The sequence below is a fragment of the Melanerpes formicivorus genome, unplaced genomic scaffold (assembly GCF_026170545.1).
Source record: "Melanerpes formicivorus ecotype bairdi unplaced genomic scaffold, bMelFor1.0.p_v2 SCAF_6, whole genome shotgun sequence".
Lineage (NCBI taxonomy): Eukaryota > Metazoa > Chordata > Aves > Piciformes > Picidae > Melanerpes > Melanerpes formicivorus.
Window position 1 is genome coordinate 9,795,737 of NW_027142358.1, and position 13,974 is coordinate 9,809,710.

At 47.7% G+C, this 13,974-nt stretch overlaps 2 protein-coding genes across 2 annotated transcripts; both read left to right on the forward strand.

Annotated features, from left to right (window-relative positions):
* The first annotated feature begins 361 nt into the window (after positions 1-361).
* Positions 362-1,376, forward strand: VENTX (VENT homeobox). The gene is made up of 3 exons (XM_068139237.1): positions 362-581; positions 776-978; positions 1,065-1,376. Exons 1-3 carry the CDS (start codon positions 362-364, stop codon positions 1,374-1,376), a joined length of 735 nt encoding a protein of 244 aa, XP_067995338.1.
* Positions 1,377-10,499: 9,123 nt separating this feature from the next.
* On the forward strand, positions 10,500-13,318 carry LOC137441608 (homeobox protein vent1-like). Its single transcript, XM_068139238.1, has 3 exons — positions 10,500-10,770; positions 10,930-11,165; positions 11,883-13,318. Exons 1-3 carry the CDS (start codon positions 10,533-10,535, stop codon positions 12,243-12,245), a joined length of 837 nt encoding a protein of 278 aa, XP_067995339.1. The 5' UTR covers positions 10,500-10,532; the 3' UTR covers positions 12,246-13,318.
* Positions 13,319-13,974: the final 656 nt, after the last annotated feature.

Below are 13,974 nucleotides of genomic sequence, written 5' to 3' on the forward strand. Positions count from 1 at the left end.
GCCAGCGTCCGGGGGGGTCCCTGTGCCCTCCCCCGGGGGTGCATTCCCCAGCGCCGTTTGAGGCTGCTCAGCTCTATAAATGCCATTTGCATCGGGATAGGATGTAACAAGAGCTGTAAATCACTGACGGCGGAGTGAACTCTTACAGGGGCAGACTCGGCGGAGCCGGGCCTCCGCGAACTGTGGCAATGTGTGAACGGTGTCTTTTGTTGGGGGGGACGACTGATGGCAATTAGATGATACTTATCTGTCCCTTTGATGTGTATTTACACAAACAACGTTTTCCTCCGGGGCTTGCAGTATAAAAGAGGAGCCCTGCTCCCCGTTACCCTCCTTCCCGGCATCTTCTAAACTAAGCAGGATGACCAAGGCCCCTTTCTCTGTGGAGTGGCTGTCCCAGAGCAGCCAGGCCCTCAAGAGCTGCAGCGAGAGCGCCCCGCACGGAGAATCCTCTGTGGGCCACCGGCCCGGCTCTGGCACCCGGCCTGGCTTGAGCGAGCAGAGTGAGGAGCAGTCCCCTAGCCCGCGGGCCGGGAGAGGCAGCAGGAGCAGGGAGCGCTTGGCAACCCCCCCAGCTACAGGTAATCATGGGCTCTGCGCCCGTCGGGTGTCTTGGTGCTCTCGCGGCGGGAGGATGAGGACGGGCTTTCTACCAATCCCCGGGCCCCTGTAAGGTGCAACTGTGAAACGGCTGCCCAGAGGCGAAAGAGGGGTGCCGGGCACCCCCATGGTTCCTGGGCCTGGCTGACCCTTTTCTCCGTCTTCTTTGTCCCAGGAACGGGCGAGCAGCCCCAGTCGGAGGCCGGTCCCGAGTGCTCCAGTGCGGAGGAGCCCGGCGGCAGGGGCGGTCGGCGGCTGCGCACGGCCTTCAGCGCGGAGCAGATCAGCACCCTGGAGAGCTCCTTCCAGCGCCAACAGTACCTAGGTGCCGCTGAGCGCCGCAAGCTGGCGGGCAGGATGCGGCTCTCGGAGGTGCAGGTGAGCGCCTGGGCAATGCGCGGGCACAGGTCGCTGCGTGGGCTGACTACCGCTGTGATCTCATCTCGTCTTCCCCTTTCCCCCAGATCAAAACCTGGTTTCAGAACCGTCGGATGAAGCTTAAGCGGCAGTTGCAGGAACTGAGAACGGAGCCTTTCTGCAGCCCTCCTCTCCCTTACGGACCTCAGAGTGGTATTGTGCCTTTGCCGCTCACATACGTGGCTCGGCCACCACCTCTGCCCCAGCAAGGGGCTACCTCTGGAGGTTTCACCTTGGCGGCACTCCCGGCACCCACCCTGGACCTCAGTAGCGCCTGCACAGCACAACCTGTGGGCTTTTGGGCGGCACCCTGCTTTGTAGGGTACAGGGATCCCAGAGCTTTCTTGCTGGGTGTCTGACCTTCTGATAGGGACTATGACTAAGAAGGATTTGCACTACTGATAGCTATCTAGGCTGCTCTTGTGTGTAACTGCCTGGTAGAGTTACAATGCAACACTGAACAAAACACTCTACAGAGACACGATGGACAATCTGGATCATTAAATTCGGGCCCCTGCATCTATAGGCAGTTGTGTGAAATAGAAACACTGGAGCAAACACTAATAGAAATGGGACTGTGCTTTTAACTGTGTGTATACAGCTGTTTACTAGTACTTAAATGTTGGTCTTCCTATAGTAGCAGAAGAGATGCTTTATGTTGTTGCTCTTTAAATAATATATAGAATATGATTTTACGATGCAAAAAGTTATTTTCTAAATAAATATGTAAATGTATCTTTGCACTTTCATGTGCAGCCTCAGTAGAGTAGTAACAAACCTTTGTCTAAACAGATCTTGGAAAGAATCTAGCCTTGAAGTCTTGGCATCTCACATGCAACTATTGGGGTATGATTAGTGATCAAAAGAAGTGTAACATCCCAAAGCTGATTTTCCCTACGTAGCACTAAAGTTTGTTACCCTTGTGCTATGCATTTTTAAAATTTAAATGATGCTCTAGAAAATTTATGATCAAAATGTTCTGATTTCAGGCTAGAGAAAGGGCTCTGAGAAATTATCTTTGACTGATGTAAGTTGCCATAAATCTTTCGGAATCAATTGTCAACTAACATGAAAAGAGTAATAAAAATTTCCATCACTTCAGAGTTGATCTCACAGGTTATTAGAACATTTCCGATGTACTTGTAATCTTGGCTCTTATAACAATTGGTCTGAAAGTTGTCCGTTACTCATCCTTGTACATACATACTGTTTTCTGTACAGGGGCCAATCTGCCACTTAGAATACACTTGCCTGGTTAAAAAAGAAAAGAAAAAGAAAAAGCACACCATGCTGCTGAAGGCTGTGCTCCTCATTTTCTGAGTAGCTGTCACATCTGGAAGTCTCCTTAATTGTTTTGTAATCCATGCTGTATTTTTCTAGCCTGTTGAAATGTTAGTATTGGCTTGCAGTTGCACAATTAATGTGTCTGTAATGCAAGAGTTTCAGAAAACTCGGGGCTCAGGTGCTATGAATCTTTCTGAGACCTCTTGAGGAGTATGGTGCAGTTTGGGATTAGAAACATTTGTTGACATGAGATAATATGTTCCATTCAGAGGAAGATTTTTTTCTCCAAATATTAATAAATAGCTATATTGATTCGAAAGGGGGAGGGGGGGGAACTGCATTTCTCTCTGACTTTCAAAAGTCATTAGGGAATTGTGGTGTTTAGCGAAAGCTCTGCAATGGTGAATATTTTCTCTGCTCTAAAGCAGTGACCTTTTTAAAGCAGCAAAACAGTCAAGGGCAATAAATAAATAATTCACCTAAAAAAAAAAAAAAAAAAAAAACAAAAAACGGCGGGGGTTGGGACGCGAAAGAAGATCTTAAGCATGAGACTCGAATTTGGCAATTCCGTTTTCAAGCGGATAATGGTTGAGGAGTTAGGCATTCCCCTCATAATCTTGTGCAGCCACAAAGGAGAACCCTGCCCCTCCTCCAAATGCTTTGATCACCCCAAACTAAAGGAATCGTAAGCGACAGCACTTCGTACTGTTTGGAGCCAGAGACCCAGGCCCGGAGCTGCCTGCAGCGCTGCGAGAGTGCCACAGCCCCGGACCAAATGGAGGGAGGGTAAAAGGGAAGAGAGGATGGGCACCACAGCAGCTGTGCCAGGGGGAAGTGAGAGAGAGATGAAAGGCTCGGAAGGAGAGAGGGGAACAAAGAGAGGGGAGCTGCTTCCGCGGGGACAGGGTTTGTGCGGGGTGGAGTCCTCCACCAAAGGTGGTAAGGGAGGGGCAGGAGCATATCTTGTGGCGGTTTTCAAACATCCCGGATGAGCTGTCTGCTGGGGACAGCTCTGGCTCAGCTCTGCCGGGGTGTCTGTCCCGTCCTTTTCCAGATCTACCCTCCCAACTGTGGGACTGATAATGAGGAGCCGGCACTGCTGCAGTACCGGCCTCTCCGCAGTCTCAAAGCCGGGAGGTACGGTGCGATGGAGAGCACAGGTCAGAGCCGGCCTGACCCTGCATCTTCCCGCACCCGAGCACGGCTCGCTGAGGTGCAGCGGTGCTCAGAGGGGCGGGAGAAGCAGTTCCCTTTCTGTGCAAAGGTTTAGAGCAAGCCAGATTCAATTAGAGCTGCAGAGAGAATGTATATTGTCGCAGTCCTTTCAACGACGCCCACGAGGGTGGTGGGGACCACTCTGCCGGGCCAAGCTGCACCGGCCGTAGGACAATCCCGGAGATGGAGGCATCGCTTACGGGGTGCACCTATGCCGTCCATCCTTGCATTCTTGCTAAGTCACACAGGCTTCCTAGTAAGGCGGCGGGCTGGCCAGCAGAAACAGGGCTTTGTTTGAAAAGGTGTTAACGACCACTTAACATAATGACTTTTTGGCCACGCGTGTATACTCAGGAAGCATACGGAATGCCTTGTTTTGGCAGAGCTAGCTGCAAATATTGTCCCGTTTCCCGTCAGCTGCTCCAGTGAATGCAGGAGGTGATGCTCAGTTGTCTGAGTCCTTAGTGGTAACAGATTCTTCCGAGTATCTACATGATCATTCGTACTTCTAGAGAAAGCTGACTTTTGCAGGGAGAATACGAATGATCTATACCTCTATACAGTGGTATAGATAACTACATGTCAAATAATTTCATTTTTGCTAGAGAGGTCCAATTCTGTTACTTAAACGTGGTTGCAAGCTTCCACTTTGTTCTGGAATAAACAAACTCGGACGTGCCTTCAGGTTTTATTCCTGCGTGTTTGAATTTCTTGTCCGCTGTGTTTTACACACACCCCCGCAGCAATAAAGGTGCAGTGGTGACTGGTAGCCGTGGAGTAACGCGGTGCTGCTGTCAGCGCGCCGGCCCCAGGGCTGGCAGTTGCCGTGGCCCTTAGCAGCGCGGTCCCCACAATGGGACCCCGTTGTGGCTGAGAGCCCCCTTCCCTTCTAGCACTCCCCTTTGTGTCTTTAATCGCATCACAATAACCACCAGCACCGGAATGCTCTCCGGCAAGACAAAGCAGAGTCTGCGAGTCAGCTACAAATGGGAGGGGGGAAAAGAAAGAAAGAAAAAAAAAAATAGTCGATTAGCTGAGGAGGAGCAGTTTAATACTTGCGCCGTGAAACTGTTGGAGCTCCCAGCCTGGCGACTCCCGAGGAAGAAGCTTTATAACCTGGAAACTCGGCTTCCTGGGGAGGAAAAGGGGGTAGGAGGGGAAAAAATTGCCAGAGCACTAACTTCAAAGCCTTTCTCCCCTGCTGAGTGTGCTCGGAGAGGGAGAAATACGATTGAATTAGCACCGCTGTAATGGCAGGGAGCTGTCTGCAGCCCGCTCTCGTTAACTCCTGTCCCAATTTGGCGAGAGCAGCCAACAGGGGACTGGGAATAGGGTCTAGGTATTGCCCCCCTACAGCTCGCAGACACAGTGGAGCCACTCCAGGGACCTCTTTACAAACCAGGTGAAGTTATTCAGCGTTGTGTGTTAATCGGGAGAGATCTTGCACTGGCAGGCCATTACATCTAATTGCTGCCCATTATCTCTTTCTTTGATACGCAATTAGATGACAATTAACTTGATAAATCCCACCGAAACAGGGGAAGACGAAAGATGAGAGATCTCTTGGTCCTGATATGGTCCTTGTGCTAGACGTTACTACTCTTCCTTTGTAGCTCTCTTTTAAACTCTTAGGCTTCGACCTAGTGTTATCTTCTAATAGTGTTTAGTAGGGAGCTAATCCTGGCATCTTGATATTCAGGTAGGTTAAGTGCTTTAATTCTTGTTTTAGTGCTTAGTTATTCTGCCAGAACAATTCTGTGGAAGTGACACAAGTCCTCGGGCAATATGAGGATGGTGTGGTTTTGTTTCCAGCTAACTTGTGCTTGTCTGGGCTCTTTGTCCTTTAGTTGCGCAGATAACTGAATGAGATTTCCCCGATAAATTGTTTTTAATGCAAAGCGCATGTTTGTTCCACTGTTGCTGAATAGGAGTGTCTGCGCTTGCAGTGTGTGAGCCGGGAGGGAGTAGGGTGCAGCACTGCCGAGTGAGTCAGTAGCATTTGTTATTTATTGTGTGTTAGTTCCTATTGTTCCCATGGTTTAAGGAGCGACTGGGTGATGGCCCTGTTAGTGTTCACGGGTACTTCAAACAGAAAAGCATCTATTCCAAAACAATCGATCTCGTTGATGCCTAATTGACTATTTAATTGCACCTATCAGGACATCAAAGGAAGCGCTGAATAACCGAGTTAGCATTTCCAAAGGGGAGCAGGGAAGGGTACAAACAATCATCAATGATCCCACCAGCCGCGCAGCCCGGAGGGAGCAGCGGCCTGAGTTTTCTATGGCCTCAGCTAGAGCTGGGCACTTGTCAGGCCTGCGCTTCTAGCAATGTTAAACTCATTCTGGGCAGTGCATCGGTTTCATTGCCTCTGAAGGGCTGCCACATTGCCCCAGACTCTCTCCTACAGATTTGTGCATGGATGTTGAGGGCGGCGGGGGGGCGGAGGGGTAGAGTTTACCCCCTTGGGCATGGGGTAGCACTGTAGTTGTTCTTGCTGCATCCTCTATCATCTCCACTTCTCAAGTTTTGTTGAGAACTTTGGAATAGCTAGGCTTTTCAGAAAGATGGATAAGATTTGCTTATGATGGAGCCAGTCACCTGGTAGCCCAGCAGGTCTGGTGACATCAGTTTTAACCCATTATAAATGTATACTGTTCTTTCATGGACTACTTCTTACAAGCGTGGCTAGTAGAAAGGAAGATTTGAACCTGAAGGTTTGCCCGAATATGATAGAATTTTTTTTTATTGTTGGGTTTTGGTTTTTCTTTTTGTTAAAGAAGGATTATTATTCTGGTTTCCATTTTAGATCTTTCCCTCAATAATATCTTTATGAAGAACTGCTACAGTCCTGTCTGTTCTCATGGGCTTATACTTCCTGTGTGTTCCCACTGTGTGTTAGTGAGATAAATCTACCGTTTGTCCCTGGAAGCTTTGTAGAACTCACAGGAAAATAACACTTTTTTTTTTTTTTGTCCCTGATAACCTTAGTTGTAGTTTTCACATCTGGTCATTAGTCACTGTTATACCGAGTTATAAGTGCATGTAATTTATCAGTAAATTTCTTGAAGCAAGCATGATTTCTGTGGTTGTAATGCAGAACAATAAATGTTTTAAAATACGATTTGGAGAAACGGTTCCACTATGTTTTTAGTAGAAAATATAGTTGGGGGGGGGGGGGGGGGGGGGGGAAAGCCCCAACATGTTTTCCAAGATCATACACTATCTCATATTTCTGGGTGTACGAATTAAGTTCCCTAAAAACTTAGATTTATTTTTGGTAGCAGCTATATATCAATTCAATGGCACAGAAGTTTCAAGTTATAGGAAATAATTTAATGGAAGTAAATCTGTGTCTCCTGGAAGCACCATATTTCTGCAAGGTGAGGGAAGGATTTAACTGCAGCTGCAGAGCCTCTGTTCTCCCAAGGTCCAGGGTCATTAAAATTTTCATGTTTCTCAAGCTGCCACCTCTTTCTCATGGGAATTACAACTGCCACATAACACCTTCCCCCCCACTTGCCCATCTGTTTTGTGGTTATGTGGTCCACAGATGCAGCTCTATTCTTCCCAGCTTGGGGGGCATCCTAGAGCTGGGTATAAGCATCTTATTCAACAGGCAATTTAGAGTAGATTCTAATTTATTAAAAAAAGATGAAAATTCAGTTTTCATTGACTTTTAGCAAACATTGGGACGTTAGCTGCTTCTTTGCATCCTCAGTCACATGAGAGGGGAAGTGGCAGCAGCTGCTCAGGGGTATTAATTGTTCATAAGACACATCATATATAAACAAATGCACATGTGCACACTGGTCATTTTGGGCACAGTGGTAAATGGTCATCTCATGCCTGGTTTAATTTTGGCAGTAGGGTTGAAATATGTCTCCCTAGAAGGTAGTCCCTGGATGTCACTGTGTGCCCAGGTTGGGGCATGGGACCCAGGGCTGTCCACTCGATGTAAGTTTCCTCTGCTGGAGATCTGGTGGGGAGCCTGTCCTGTGCAGAGGTAGGCAAGCTGCTTGTTGGGTAGGTGTGTGCTCAGTTTAGGAGCTCGTGAATCCCAGTGGTTTTCAGACACTACCTCCAAATTTGTTCATGGTGAGGCAGTCAGGCTCTTCGGATACCATAGAATAAGGAATAACTTGCAGTGGGTGTGTTTAGACATGGTGGAGCCAGGGTTTCTCTGCTTGGATTTCTCTACTGATGGGTTTTTTCAGAAATGGTTGCTCTAAAATAAGATGGAGATAGTAAATACAGTGGTATCTTTGCTCCAGAAAGAGAGGGACTATACACAGTTGGAATAGTTGTTAAATTAAAAAGTTATTAAAATTAACATGCAAAGCACTATCTCTTTTGAGGAGCAGTAAGTGACCAAATGTGTCTAGGAAATACAGTGGTGTGTAAATGCTCTTCTGTTATGGTGGTGGTTTTTTGTTGGATCAGTGCACCATCAGCAAGATTGCAGATGACTCCAAGCTGAGTGGTGCCACCAATATGCCAGAGGGATGGAATATCATTCAGAGGGACCTGGACAAGCTGGAGAGGTGGGCTCAGGTGAACCTCATGAGGTTCAACAAGAGCAAGTGCAGGTTTATGCACCTGGTTTGGAAGAATCCTCACAATAGAGACTAGGGGATGAGGTGGTAGAAAGCAGGTCTGTGGAAAAGGACTTGGGGGTGCTGATAGATGAGAAGGTGAACATAAGCAGTCAGTGTACGCTTGCAGCCCATATGGCCAATATCAGCCTGGGCTGCATCAAAAGATGTATGGCCAGCAGATCAAGTGAGGTGATTCAGCCACTTTACTTTGATCTGATGAGACTTCACCTGGCGTACTGCATCCATGTCTGGAGCCCTCGATATGACAAGGACATGGAGATGGAGTAGGTCCAGAGGAGGGCCATGAAAGTGATCAAGGGGTTGGAATACCTCTGCTACAAAGACAGGCTGAGGGAACCAGGACTGATCAGCCTGGAAAAGAGAAGGTGTAGGGAAGACCTAATAGCAGCCTTCCAATACCTGAAGGGGGCTTACAAGAAGAATGGAGAGTGATGGTTTACAAAGGCCTGTAGTGATAGGATGAGGAGCAATGGCTTCAAACTAGAAAGGAATAGGTTTAGGTTGGATGTTAGGAGCAAGTTCTTTACCATGAGGATAGTGGAACACTGGAACAGGTTTCCTGGGGATGTGGTTGGGGCTCCATCCCTGAAGTTATTCAAAATGAGGCTTGACAGGGCAGCCTGATCTAGTTGAGGATGCCCCTGCTTACTGTAGAGGGGATTGGACTAGACGACCTTCGGAGGTCCCCAGACCGTACTATGATGCTATGACATGCACAGGTGTGTGTTTCTGACCCAGGGAGGGAGACTGGCCTCCAACTCAGTGGTCTGCTGCTTGGGCATTTGCACTGGCATGAGTCTATCAGCCAATAGTAAGTGAAGCTCTCTTGGTGGCTGTGCCTAGCACCCCCTAAGCCACAGGCTGATCTCTCCATCAGGGCTGTGCTCGGGCAAATCCAGCCTCTCCCATCCCTTCCCTTAAGGGCTGGTGTTGCAAGTAAAGCTCCTGGAGGAATCCAGCTTCTGGGCTTTGTGGGCTTGATGAGATTTTGCATTTCACTACTGCTTGGGCTTTATCGCTTCCCTGGGGCCAGAGCTAGGATAAGCTGCCATGGCCTTTGTGATGAAGGGATCGATTACGGCTTGTGCATTTCTGTGGCCATGGAGTTATGGCAGTAGTTGAAACAAAGAAAATGGGTAAAATATTTTTTTTCTCCACTTATCTTTCATAATAAAATGGGGACTTTTGAGAGGAATTTATTTGGATGGGGCCTCTGACCTATTTTTAATAGTTGGCTGGTTGTTTGGGGTTTGTTTGGTTTTTTGTTTTTAAGAGAAAGAAAACTTGAGTCTACTCGCGTGGCAACCTAGATTATTGCTGTGTTCTTAGAAACAAGTTCCTGTCCTGTTAGATTCAGGTTTATGGTGCTCACTTCTTTCACTTGTGCATCCCAGTAGGAACTCTGAGGAATTTAATGGGAACTGGAGTCCTGTCAGCATTTGTCCATTTACAGGGATGATGATCTCATCCCTTTGTCATTAAGAAGCATCGAGGGCTGAAACGTGTGTTATCGAAGTATCGCTACTGTGGGTGGAGTGGTGGTTGGTGAAGTATTTTTCACTCAGGTGGTTAAAAAAATGGGTGCAAGGTGTACACAAGGAGAGCTCAGAGACAAGACAAGCTGTCAGGATACCCCTTTCCCCAGCCAAGCTTTGCTGGGGGGGTTGTCTTGGTGTCCTCCCTGCATTACAAGGGAATTGTCCTTCTCGGGAAGCGACTGTGGATTGGAATAGTTTGAAGCTGATGAGGTGCGAGTTTCGCTGCTCACTTCGTGCTTTGATCGCTTAACTTCGAGAGATCGGTTGAGTTCTCTGTCCAGACAGACGGCGCCAAGTTCAAGCTGAGAAAGCTGTCAGCCCTGCTAACTTCACAGACAGGCTGTGGTCCTAGGAGGTAAGGGGATAGGGACTTCTCGATAGCGGCCCCTTTCCAGCTTTTCCTAGGGAGGCCGGTACTCGACGGCAGAGTTGGCAGGCCCTGCTGGTGGTATCCGTGACCCGACGGTGCGGGCCAGGCTAGGCTGCCTTTGGGCTGGTTTCAGTGATCTGCGCAAGAGAGACCTCTGCGGCTGAAAAGGGAGTGGGTAAAACCACGCTGGTATCTACACCGTCGGTATCTTTAAACGCCCGTTTGCGGGGTTGGGCTTGCTCGTGCCCTGCCCTACGGGGGAGAGAGGCAGGTTTGCACTTCAAGAGGGTCTCCTCGGCCCCACAGACACGCTGGAGCCAAGGGTTGTAGACATTTGCCAGACGTGTGAACTTTCCTTCTAGATGGCAGCTGTTATCTCTGCTCGATTCCCACTTTGATGTGGGTTCACACTTGCAAACGAGTCCGCCCGGGACCGGAGCGCTCATATAAGAGTGGGGAGAGGACGGCGATCGCCAGCTCCTCTCCACCATGAACCAGACCGAACTTCCTTCCGCAGAGTCCAAGCCCCATGGGGTCAAGCCCCACATCTGTTGCCCGCCCCCTCCTCGCGCCCCTTCCTTGCTCGGAAGTACTCCCCTCCTGGTCAGAGCCGAGGCCCGACGCGGGGGTACACGGCCGAGCCGGCCCGCGGACAGCAAGCCTTGCGCGGCGGAGCGAGGTCGAGACAGTTCCCGGAAGCCCATCGACCCATCCCCGTCGAAGCCAGGTGGGTGAGAAGGGCAAAGGTTGGGAGAAGATGCGAGAGGGAGGGGGACACAAAAGTCCACGACTCCCGTCCCTGTAACAGCCCAGCAGGACGAGGAGAGGCTCAGGCAACCCCCAGCCAGGGAAGAGGTCTCATCCCTGCCCTTTTCCTCTTTTGCAGACTCCGACAGCGGCTGGCTGAGCGCCGACGAATCATCTGGCTACGAGAGCGAGAGCGCGGGCGGGGACCGCGCCGCGGAGGTGGCGGGAGGGACCCGCGGGCGGCAGCGACGGGCACGGACCGCTTTCACCTCGGAGCAGGTCTGCCGGCTGGAGAAGACCTTTCAGCGTCAGAAGTACTTGGGGGGGTCGGAGCGGAGGAAGCTGGCAGCTGCCTTACATCTCTCGGAGGTCCAGGTGTGTCCCAGAGGAAGCGATCCCTCCTAGCCCGTTGACGTGGCGGTCTCCAGGAGGGTTGATTTAGAACGGGCTGTGGGAAGGATAGTGGTATGCCTCGGGGATTAACGAGCTTAACATTTGGGGAACATGAAAGCACTTTCTACAGGGGAAATATCAGAGTTCCTTGTTTCTGAATACTGTAAACTGGTTGTCCTTGTGGGGTTTGGCCTCTTCTCCCAGGCAACCTGCGACAGAACAAGAGGACACAGTCTAAGCTGCGCCAGGGGAGGTTTAGGCTGGATGTTAGGAAGAAGCTCTTCACTTAAAGAGTGATTTGCCATAGGAATGGGCTGCCCAGGGAGGTGGTGGAGTCACCCTCACTGGAGGTGTTTAAGAGGACACTGGATGGGGCGCTTGGTGTCTTGGTTTAGTTGATTAGATAGTGTTGGATGATAGGTTGGACTCGATATCAAAGGTCTTTTCCAACCTATTCTATTCTATGTACACCTCGCAAAGCTTATTTAAATTCAAAGTGATTAATTCAAAGTGATTAATATAAAATCGCTGAACACCTCCATTCATCTCCTCTACACCCTCCAGATCCTTTGCTCTGTTAATTAGGGCAAAGGCATCAGTCCTACTTTGACAATTCAAATTGCACATTATTTTTAAGCAGAGTCCAAAGTCTCTGATTTGTCTCCACCCCTCACCACATTCCTTTTTTTTGTTACTCAGATCAAGACCTGGTTTCAGAATCGGAGGATGAAACTGAAGAGGCAGATACAGGACCACCAGCACAGCCTCGTGTCTCCTACTCCATTCTACAGCTATCCCCTGGGAACCTCACCAGCTCTGTTTCAAGACTGTCTCCACTACCCCTTTGCTCCACAGCAGCAGGGACTCGTGCCTTTTACCCCGATGCCTGCAGTGCAGTTCAGCTTCTCCTTTCCCAGATACGACGCACTGCAAAGCACCCATCGGTTTACAGCAGCAAATGAGCTGCCATGCTACCACCAACATTTTCTTCCTCATCCCTCTTTCCCTCCGGTTATTCAGAATAAAATGGACAAGCAGTGCCACCCTGTATACGCATTATAGTGAAAACAAAAAGGAGCAGGCAAAGAGCAAAAGTTTTATATGATGTAATATATTTTGTGCTCAAAATACATTGTTGGATTTGGAAGATTGTGTTTTATTATTTTAAGTTAAATGTGAAAATGAATAATTTTATATTTGTACAAATGGATATTAAAATGTATTAGATATGATGCCAGTATTAGTAATTGAAGGGCTTTTTTAATACTGGTAATCAAAGATAGATTGAAAGGAAGATGCTAAAAAGGCAATGGAAGGAGAAAAGCTGTAGTAGAAATTTGCTTTAGGCGAATTTAGGATGGTAAAAAAGTTTAGTCTGAAATGATCATGTTAAGACAATTGTTTTTGTTGTGTTTTACACACACACATATATATATAAAAATACATAAAAATATCTATTTATATGTATTTCCACATAGATATGTATCTGAACAGATTTATATATGCCAACTCTAGAAAGGTTGCTTTTTTGGGTAACAGGAAAGGATTTAGACACTCTAATAAATCTTATTTGACTTTCCTACACTCATGCTGCTGTGTTTGGGAGCTTGGACATCACCAGTTGCATTTCATTGAGCTTTTGGCTAGGTGCATCCTCCAGGAGGAAAGATAAACTGTTGCCAAGCTTCTCTTCAAAATATTAACGTGTTGTTTTACATTTCTAGTCCCATCTTCTGTGTGAAGGCATTATCTGTGTTAATAACAAATATTAAATCTGTGTGTCTTTGAACAGGAATTAAAACAGTGCAAGTCTTCAGTATAGATTTGTTAAGTTTTACAATTGCCAAAACAAAAATCTTTTTTAAGAGCGTAATTCACGGCCACGTTGTGTAAAGGGGGTTTTAACCTGCAAATTTGGTCTTTAATTAATCACTAAATCTCCATAATTGCACATTTTCAACCCTGAGGGCTTTTTTGAGTCCTTTAGAAGAAACATTTAAAACGGACTAACTCGACTGGCTTTGTTTTGGTGGTGCTTTTGTTTGGGTGTCTGGGGTGGGTTTTGTGTGTTTGATTTTTTTGGTTGGTGTTGTGGTGGTTTTTTTTTTTTGTGTGTGTGTTTTCTTATCTTCCCTTTCAGATTTTCATGGAGTCAGTTGTCACTCCTGAAAGATCTCAGTTAACACTATTTCTTGATCTTTCACACTTTAAGAAACTTAATTAATTAACCTGAAAGGTATTTTAAATGCATTAGAAACTAAGTTGATTGTTCCACTGTAGCCTATATTTCCCCCTCTCCACCCTCTGTTGCAGTGACCCGTCAAGATTTTCAATTTTAATAGCCAAGGGGTATCTCACTTGTGAAAAAAACGATCTTCTGGGAAGGGCAAAGAGAATTTGCTCCAACCATATGCAATCTTAACTCTGAGAGGATCCAGGCTGACACATTGGAAGCAAAATTGTTGTTCCTTGGGGGAAAATGAGATGTGAAACTACAGGTGGACTTAATTAGTAGTCATGATGCATCTTTCTTGTATTGTATAGTCTGTGTTTAAAGTGAGTGCGAAATGCATGTTGTCCCTTTGGCTGCCTAGCTACATCTCAGAGCAGCACATTCCTGGTGTGTCACTGAGCAGGTGGCTGCTGGGAGAGGAGGAAATTTCTTCAAGTGTCTCCACCCCCATTCCTCCCTCCCCCCCACCCCCCACCCCCCCTTACTGGGTAGGAAAGGTAAGGATGCTTGAGAGCAGATTCAGAGATAATCTGGAAATGGTAAACAGTGAATTCTTTG

Coding starts and splice junctions, on each gene's coding strand:
- LOC137441608 (XM_068139238.1), top strand. CDS start 10,533: ATGAACCAGACCGAACTTCCTTCCGCAGAGTCCAAGCCCCATGGGGTC. Junction 10,771..10,929: donor CCCATCCCCGTCGAAGCCAG/GTGGGTGAGAAG, acceptor CCTCTTTTGCAG/ACTCCGACAGCGGCTGGCTG. Junction 11,166..11,882: donor TACATCTCTCGGAGGTCCAG/GTGTGTCCCAGA, acceptor TTTGTTACTCAG/ATCAAGACCTGGTTTCAGAA.
- VENTX (XM_068139237.1), top strand. CDS start 362: ATGACCAAGGCCCCTTTCTCTGTGGAGTGGCTGTCCCAGAGCAGCCAG. Junction 582..775: donor GGCAACCCCCCCAGCTACAG/GTAATCATGGGC, acceptor TCTTTGTCCCAG/GAACGGGCGAGCAGCCCCAG. Junction 979..1,064: donor TGCGGCTCTCGGAGGTGCAG/GTGAGCGCCTGG, acceptor CCTTTCCCCCAG/ATCAAAACCTGGTTTCAGAA.